Source organism: Leuciscus leuciscus, assembly GCF_965113295.1.
Source record: "Leuciscus leuciscus genome assembly, chromosome: 9".
NCBI lineage: Eukaryota > Metazoa > Chordata > Actinopteri > Cypriniformes > Leuciscidae > Leuciscus > Leuciscus leuciscus.
In genome coordinates, this window is record NC_138733.1 from 43,424,804 (window position 1) to 43,434,251 (window position 9,448).

The 9,448-nt window shown below is 42.4% G+C and overlaps 1 protein-coding gene across 1 annotated transcript; it reads left to right on the plus strand.

Annotated features, from left to right (window-relative positions):
- Window positions 1–2,354: 2,354 nt before the first annotated feature.
- On the plus strand, window positions 2,355–5,453 carry LOC309505851 (sentrin-specific protease 2-like). The gene is made up of 9 exons (XM_082179315.1): window positions 2,355–2,763; window positions 3,009–3,067; window positions 3,149–3,253; window positions 3,344–3,483; window positions 4,090–4,246; window positions 4,380–4,459; window positions 4,536–4,620; window positions 4,701–4,796; window positions 5,036–5,453. The coding sequence occupies exons 1-9, from the start codon at window positions 2,547–2,549 to the stop codon at window positions 5,096–5,098; spliced, it is 1,002 nt and encodes a 333-aa protein (XP_082035441.1). The 5' UTR covers window positions 2,355–2,546; the 3' UTR covers window positions 5,099–5,453.
- Window positions 5,454–9,448: the final 3,995 nt, after the last annotated feature.

The following is a 9,448-nucleotide window of genomic DNA, read 5'->3' on the forward strand; positions in this document are numbered from 1 at the left end:
TACCTGTGTGTGTGTGTGTGTGTGTGTGTGTGTGTGTGTGTGTGTGTGTGTGTGTGTGTGTGTGTGTTTACAGGGGCTTCATGCGAGATACCTGTCCTAACTGAGTAACATGTGCATCAGATACCTGTGTGTGTGTGTGTGTGTGTGTGTGTGTGTGTGTTAACAGGGGCTTCATGCAAGATACCTGTCCTAACTGAGTAACGTGTGCATCAGATACCTGTGTGTGTGTGTGTGTGTGTGTGTGTGTGTGTGTGTGTGTGTGTTTACAGGGGCTTCATGCAAGATACCTGTCCTAACTGAGTAACGTGTGCGTCAGATACCTCTGTGTGTGTGTGTGTGTGTGTGTGTGTGTGTTTACAGGGGCTTCATGCAAGATACCTGTCCTAACTGAGTAACGTGTGCGTCAGATACCTCTGTGTGTGTGTGTGTGTGTGTGTGTTTACAGGGGCTTCATGCGAGATACCTGTCCTAACTGAGTAACGTGTGCGTCAGATACCTCTGTGTGTGTGTGTGTGTGTGTGTGTGTGTGTGTGTGTACAGGGGCTTCATGCGAGATACCTGTCCTAACTGAGTAACGTGTGCGTCAGATACCTGTGTGTGTGTGTGTGTGTGTGTGTGTGTCAGATACCTGTGTGTGTGTGTGTGTGTGTGTGTGTGTGTGTGTGTGTGTTTACAGGGGCTTCATGCGAGATACCTGTCCTAACTGAGTAACGTGTGCATCAGATACCTGTGTGTGTGTGTGTGTGTGTGTGTGTGTGTGTGTGTGTGTGTGTGTGTGTTTACAGGGGCTTCATGCAAGATACCTGTCCTAACTGAGTAACGTGTGCGTCAGATACCTCTGTGTGTGTGTGTGTGTGTGTGTGTGTGTGTCAGATACCTGTGTGTGTGTGTGTGTGTGTGTGTGTGTGTGTGTGTGTGTGTGTGTGTGTGTGTGTGTGTGTGTGTGTGTGTGTGTGTGTGTTTACAGGGGCTTCATGCAAGATACCTGTCCTAACTGAGTAACGTGTGCGTCAGATACCTCTGTGTGTGTGTGTGTGTGTGTGTGTAGTTTTTCATTATAATCCTGGATATGTGGTGATGTACATTTCATTATAAGTAAACCAATACATCCTTAAATTTACATTTGAGTTTTTCAAAAACATCTTTGAAAATACTTTCAATAGTGTATTACATTGTTTTCTTAGTTTTATTAATTTGCATTTAATTTGTACTGTTAATTAGTCATCTGAAACGTATAGGTAATTCCTATTTTTTACAGTGTTTAATATCCCATATACTCTCTTTCTGGCAGCCAAGAACAAGTTGTCCCTCTCTGAGCAAAGTGAACTACTTGGCCATCTGCGTGAGATAGCTAGTGCCCCAAGTGAATCTTCATGTGATAGGGAGGTTGACAGACTGAAGGAGAGCAATGTTTACAAGAAGTCATTTGAAGTCAGACATTATGTTGATACAAGGTGGCTATGTATTCGGGAGGTGAGGTACTGCACTGGACATGTTCCGTGTTCAATTGTTGTACAGTACATTTAGATTGGTATAAAAGGGACAGGCCAGCATTTAGTTTTCTCTAAAATTATTACGCCGTCAACACCAGATAGACACAACAAAAGCAAGTCATCTTCATCACTGATTCAGTCTACACTTGATTATGGTAGTTCTGCTGAGTCTAGGAAATAGATGCCTCAATCTATTTTTCCCACTGTCTGGACTGTTTAGGATATTCGCTTTTATGCATCCAGTATAGACTGGGTGTAATGTTCCGTTCTTTCTGCTTCGACTACCTTTATCAAAGTAATATGTTCTTTTCTTTTTCAGCGGTGGTGTAGGGCCTTTGTGCCACAAGGATTCTCTGTGGCAGTGACCACCAACAATGGAGTTGAGGCTCTAAATCATTGAAGAGCTTCTACCTCAAATTTTCTGGAACAGGAAGTCTTACATCTCTGCTTGAAACTATGATATGTGATTTCATCCCTGAACAGTTGCTATCCTACAGGAGACTCAACTTCATCTACAGTAGTGAATGCAAAGCATACAATCCAGATGTGCCAACGTTCCTGAGAGACAGACCCAGGAGTTTTGTCAAACATTGCTTAAATAGCATCCAAGCAGCTTCCATCTATACAAAAGAGCATGTCGAGGTACTTGGAAAGGAATCTTTCAAGGTGAAGAGTGAGACCACCTCTGCATGGTACAGAGTAGACCTTGGAGACTCGGAACGGTACCCATCTTGTGAATGTGTCCTCTTCAAAACAACGTTCTTACCATGCAAGCATTTCTTCGCTGTTTTTAGCCACTCTGACAAAACATGGGGAGACTTTAGCCCAGTCTATTGTCAAAGCCCATATATAACTCTGGATTTCAGTGTTGCTCTAACAAATCCACCAATCACTGAGAACAGCACTCAAGAAGACTTCTTTAGTGACTTTTGTGTTAGTCCTTTTCCTTACCAAAGTAAACAGACACACAACAGTGAGCCACAGTCAACTGGTGTAGGAGCAGATCAGCAGCGCTTGTGCGAAGAGCTCAAACAGTTACATGATGTGTCATATATGTGCACTGACAAGGAGGCAATTCAGAATGCATCTTGTGTTGTTCATGAGCTTTGTAAAACACTCAAAGACAGTTTACCTAAGGATCATGGCCTGGTTCTCCAGCAGCGAGAAACTGTCAAGCAAAACCTTCGGGCTTTACCAAGTCGCTGTAAGAAGGCCAAACAAAAAACTGTCAGAAAACGCAAAATGAGAGCGATGGCAGTTGCTAATGAAGGTTTGTTATATTACAATTAAATGTTGTATATAAAATCTAATAAAAATGTTTTGATCCTGTAGCATTACTGTGCAATTTATTTTTGTAAATTATGTACTATTTTATTTCCTGTTTTGTTGACCTGTCAACTTGGTGTATAGTACATATGACTTGTCTTGGCATTTGCCAACCTTTTTAAAGTTCATTGTTGAAAATATCTCTATGCTTTTTATTCCTTTTTCATATTCTGTTTATTTCCTTATCAGGTGATGGCCATTTCCATAACAAATCTAAGACGACAGAGATGGACAAAGACCCGCTCCAGGCAATATACAGTTACTATATACTATTAATGAATCTGCTATTAATGGTTGAAATGTAAGTTGTTTGTGATTTTTCTCCTCAGTCATGTGGTGTGGAGGTCTCTGTGGAAGAAACCAGGAAAGCTTCCACACTGATACACTCTGACAATCTTGTGAACCATGGTGAAAACTTACCTAGGTTAACACAGGTGAGAATATGATTGTGAAATAAAATGTTCTGTCAATAACATCTGTCCACTGAGTAAATTCTTTGAGCTATGTACGTTGCATTTTTTTAGGACATGGCATCAGAGGTGAGACATATTCTGAAACAAGATGACCCAAACATGGTGATAAGCACAGCTTTCAAACTATGCATCAGACAGAGCGACCTGGCAACCCTGGAGGAGGGTTCCTGGCTCAATGACATGGTAAGAGTGTAAGTGAACATACAGTAAGATTAAATCTGACCTTATTTATCCAGTACACTTTCTTTCTCAAAAAAGTAAATATTTATGTTCATAATGAATCAAATGGAACTACTTGCTTGATGACTGCGCAAATTTCGCTTACTTTTTAACCCCTCCCCTCTGACCAACTACCATCTCAGTTAGGTACATCACTTTTGATGAATAGATTAAATTACTTCTGTCTCATTCACAGTCTTGTAATTGGGTACATTCACATTGACCTCATCCAGCATAATTATTTGAGTTAACTTGTCATGCTTTTTATCGTTCAATAAATATAAATGTATTTTTTGGGATGAATGGTACTAATAATATTGTAGCTAATAATCTTTGTTGTATATCTATCACTGTTTTGCTTGTTTGCATTAAAATCCCACAGACATCAACACAACAATCTCTGATTTCTTTAAATATTGGCATTGTTCTGATTAATCTGAGCATTTTAAAAAGCTCTAATGTTGGCCGTCAGGGATATGTGTATTATGATTATTTTTACTCTTATGTTTTCAAGGTTATCAACTTCTATTTGTCTCTGATAATGAAGAGGAGCAATGAACAGCAGGAAGGCATTAAAGTGTATGTTTGAGCACATTTTTCTACCCAAAGCTTCTGAGTAGTGACGGACATTTTGCAGGCCATGCAGCAGTGAAGAAATGGACAAAAACAGTGGATCTCTTCCTCTGTGATCTTGTTCTTGTTCCTTTGCACCTTGGCTTGCACTGGGCTTTGGCTGTAAGTAATTTCTGATTAGCAATGCCTTTGTAACACATTGTTTTTCCATATCTATACACTATTAAAAGTATAAGAATGGTGTATATACTTTTTCACTATTTAAAAAAAAAAAACTCCATTTGCTTATCACCAGGTAATTGATTTCAAATCCCATACCATCCAGTGCTATGACTCCATGGGTCAGAGACATGATGACATCTGTCACATATTGTTGTGAGTTATGTCCAATTGCAAACCTCAAACTGCTTTCAAGGCTTGTATACATGTCTGATGTGTGATTAATTGACAGGAAATACCTCATGGAGGAAAACAAAATCAAAAAAGCCTGCTGCTTTGAGGCTTCCAGATGGACCATCGGCCGAATGAGAACCAACGTATGCATACCCTCATATAAGAAGTTATACAAAATTTCTTTAAACTGTGTCCTTTTATTAACCGTTATACTTGTTTCTAGGCAATTCCCAAACAGACAAATGGAAATGACTGTGGTGTGTTTATCTGCAAATATGCAGACTTCCTTTCTCAAGGAAAGCCACTTACTTTCAGACAGGTACATGATCAAGCTACAATATTTATATTTCTCACAAACTTTATTTTTAACACTTGTTTGACTTTATCAATAACCATATCTATCCACTAACACACTAGTTTATACCTCACTCAAAACTTAGGACTAACATGGAACACCTTAGCAACTATATCACTCACTGATAAATCTTCAAAAGCTTTTAATTTGGGTCAAAATCCATGATCAAAGTTTGTCTGTACATGATCGTTCTCTTCATATAGTGTGACATTCCAGTCATACGGAAGGTGATGGTGTGGGAGATAGTACATCAGACGATCCTGTAAAGAATGTGTCCAGAGACATCCAAAAGTTGAAGTCCTGCCTGGTTCTGCTTGCTGTCAATATTTGATATTTTCTTTTTTAATAAAGTTGAGTATGAACAAATAGTTGTCAGTATGTTGTCTTTAGATGGCAGTAGAAAAGTTTGTAAAAGTAAATTAGTAAAAACCTAGGTTTAACTCTAGACTTTACACAAGTTCTAAGATAATGTCAAATAAAAAATTTATTCTAATAGAGAATTTCAAATTAAATCTGTATATTCTAGTCTAATATGTCTATTAGAATATACATTTTATTTGAAATTCTCTAAGAACTTGTGTAAAGTCTGCGAGCTAATTAAAGTGAAGGATGAATTTTGCATAAAAACATTCTTACACAAGCCCTGTAACACACACACACACACACACACACACACACACACACACACACACACACACACACACACACACACACACACACACACACACACACACACACACACACACACACACACACACACACACACACACACACACACACACACACACACACACACAGGTATCTGACGCACACGTTACTCAGTTAGGACAGGTATCTCGCATGAAGCCCCTGTAAACACACACACACACACACACACACACACACACACACACACACACAGGTATCTGATGCACATGTTACTCAGTTAGGACAGGTATCTCGCATGAAGCCCCTGTAAACACACACACACACACACACACACACACACACACACACACACACACACACACACACACACACACACACAGGTATCTGATGCACATGTTACTCAGTTAGGACAGGTATTTTGCATGAAGCCCCTGTACACACACACACACACACACACACACACACACACACACACACACACACACACACACACAGGTATCTGATGCACACGTTACTCAGTTAGGACAGGTATCTCGTATGAAGCCCCTGTAAACACACACACACACACACACACACAGGTATCTGACGCACATGTTACTCAGTTAGGACAGGTATCTCGTATGAAGCCCCTGTAAACACACACACACACACACACAGGTATCTGATGCACATGTTACTCAGTTAGGACAGGTATCTCGTATGAAGCCCCTGTAAACACACACACACACACAGGTATCTGACGCACATGTTACTCAGTTAGGACAGGTATCTCGTATGAAGCCCCTGTAAACACACACACACACACACACAGGTATCTGACGCACATGTTACTCAGTTAGGACAGGTATCTCGTATGAAGCCCCTGTAAACACACACACACACACACACAGGTATCTGATGCACACGTTACTCAGTTAGGACAGGTATCTCGTATGAAGCCCCTGTAAACACACACACACACACACACACACACACACACAGGTATCTGACGCACATGTTACTCAGTTAGGACAGGTATCTCGCATGAAGCCCCTGTAAACACACACACACACACACACAGGTATCTGATGCACATGTTACTCAGTTAGGACAGGTATCTCGTATGAAGCCCCTGTAAACACACACACACACACACACACACACACACACAGGTATCTGACGCACATGTTACTCAGTTAGGACAGGTATCTCGTATGAAGCCCCTGTAAACACACACACACACACACACACACACACACACAGGTATCTGACGCACATGTTACTCAGTTAGGACAGGTATCTCGTATGAAGCCCCTGTAAACACACACACACAGGTATCTGATGCACATATTACTCAGTTAGGACAGGTATCTCGTATGAAGCCCCTGTAAACACACACACACACACACACAGGTATCTGACGCACATGTTACTCAGTTAGGACAGGTATCTCGTATGAAGCCCCTGTAAACACACACACACACACACACAGGTATCTGATGCACACGTTACTCAGTTAGGACAGGTATCTCGTATGAAGCCCCTGTAAACACACACACACACACACACAGGTATCTGATGCACACGTTACTCAGTTAGGACAGGTATCTCGTATGAAGCCCCTGTAAACACACACACACACACACACACACACACACAGGTATCTGACGCACATGTTACTCAGTTAGGACAGGTATCTCGCATGAAGCCCCTGTAAACACACACACACACACACACACACAGGTATCTGATGCACATGTTACTCAGTTAGGACAGGTATCTCGTATGAAGCCCCTGTAAACACACACACACACACACACACACACACACAGGTATCTGACGCACATGTTACTCAGTTAGGACAGGTATCTCGCATGAAGCCCCTGTAAACACACACACACACACACACACACACACACAGGTATCTGATGCACATGTTACTCAGTTAGGACAGGTATCTCGCATGAAGCCCCTGTAAACACACACACACACACACACACACACACACAGGTATCTGATGCACATGTTACTCAGTTAGGACAGGTATCTCGTATGAAGCCCCTGTAAACACACACACACACACACACACACAGGTATCTGATGCACATGTTACTCAGTTAGGACAGGTATCTCGCATGAAGCCCCTGTAAACACACACACAGGTATCTGATGCACATGTTACTCAGTTAGGACAGGTATCTCGCATGAAGCCCCTGTAAACACACACACACACACACACACACAGGTATCTGATGCACATGTTACTCAGTTAGGACAGGTATCTCGCATGAAGCCCCTGTAAACACACACACACACACACACAGGTATCTGATGCACATGTTACTCAGTTAGGACAGGTATCTCGTATGAAGCCCCTGTAAACACACACACACACACACACACACAGGTATCTGATGCACATGTTACTCAGTTAGGACAGGTATCTCGCATGAAGCCCCTGTAAACACACACACACACACACACACACAGGTATCTGATGCACATGTTACTCAGTTAGGACAGGTATCTCGCATGAAGCCCCTGTAAACACACACACAGGTATCTGATGCACACATTACTCAGTTAGGACAGGTATCTCGCATGAAGCCCCTGTAAACACACACACAGGTATCTGACGCACATGTTACTCAGTTAGGACAGGTATCTCGCATGAAGCCCCTGTAAACACACACACAGGTATCTGACGCACATGTTACTCAGTTAGGACAGGTATCTCGCATGAAGCCCCTGTAAACACACACACACACACACACACACACACACACACACACAGGTATCTGACGCACACGTTACTCAGTTAGGACAGGTATCTCGCATGAAGCCCCTGTAAACACACACACAGGTATCTGATGCACACGTTACTCAGTTAGGACAGGTATCTCGCATGAAGCCCCTGTAAACACACACACAGGTATCTGATGCACACGTTACTCAGTTAGGACAGGTATCTCGCATGAAGCCCCTGTAAACACACACACAGGTATCTGATGCACATGTTACTCAGTTAGGACAGGTATCTCGCATGAAGCCCCTGTAAACACACACACACACAGGTATCTGATGCACATGTTACTCAGTTAGGACAGGTATCTCGTATGAAGCCCCTGTAAACACACACACAGGTATCTGACGCACACGTTACTCAGTTAGGACAGGTATCTCGCATGAAGCCCCTGTAAACACACACACAGGTATCTGATGCACACATTACTCAGTTAGGACAGGTATCTCGCATGAAGCCCCTGTAAACACACACACAGGTATCTGACGCACACGTTACTCAGTTAGGACAGGTATCTCGCATGAAGCCCCTGTAAACACACACACAGGTATCTGACGCACACGTTACTCAGTTAGGACAGGTATCTCGCATGAAGCCCCTGTAAACACACACACAGGTATCTGACGCACACGTTACTCAGTTAGGACAGGTATCTCGCATGAAGCCCCTGTAAACACACACACAGGTATCTGATGCACACGTTACTCAGTTAGGACAGGTATCTTGCATGAAGCCCCTGTAAACACACACACAGGTATCTGATGCACACGTTACTCAGTTAGGACAGGTATCTCGTATGAAGCCCCTGTAAACACACACACACACACACACACACACACACAGGTATCTGACGCACACGTTACTCAGTTAGGACAGGTATCTCGCATGAAGCCCCTGTAAACACACACACAGGTATCTGACGCACACGTTACTCAGTTAGGACAGGTATCTCGCATGAAGCCCCTGTAAACACACACACAGGTATCTGATGCACACGTTACTCAGTTAGGACAGGTATCTTGCATGAAGCCCCTGTAAACACACACACAGGTATCTGATGCACACGTTACTCAGTTAGGACAGGTATCTCGCATGAAGCCCCTGTAAACACACACACAGGTATCTGACGCACACGTTACTCAGTTAGGACAGGTATCTCGCATGAAGCCCCTGTAAACACACACAC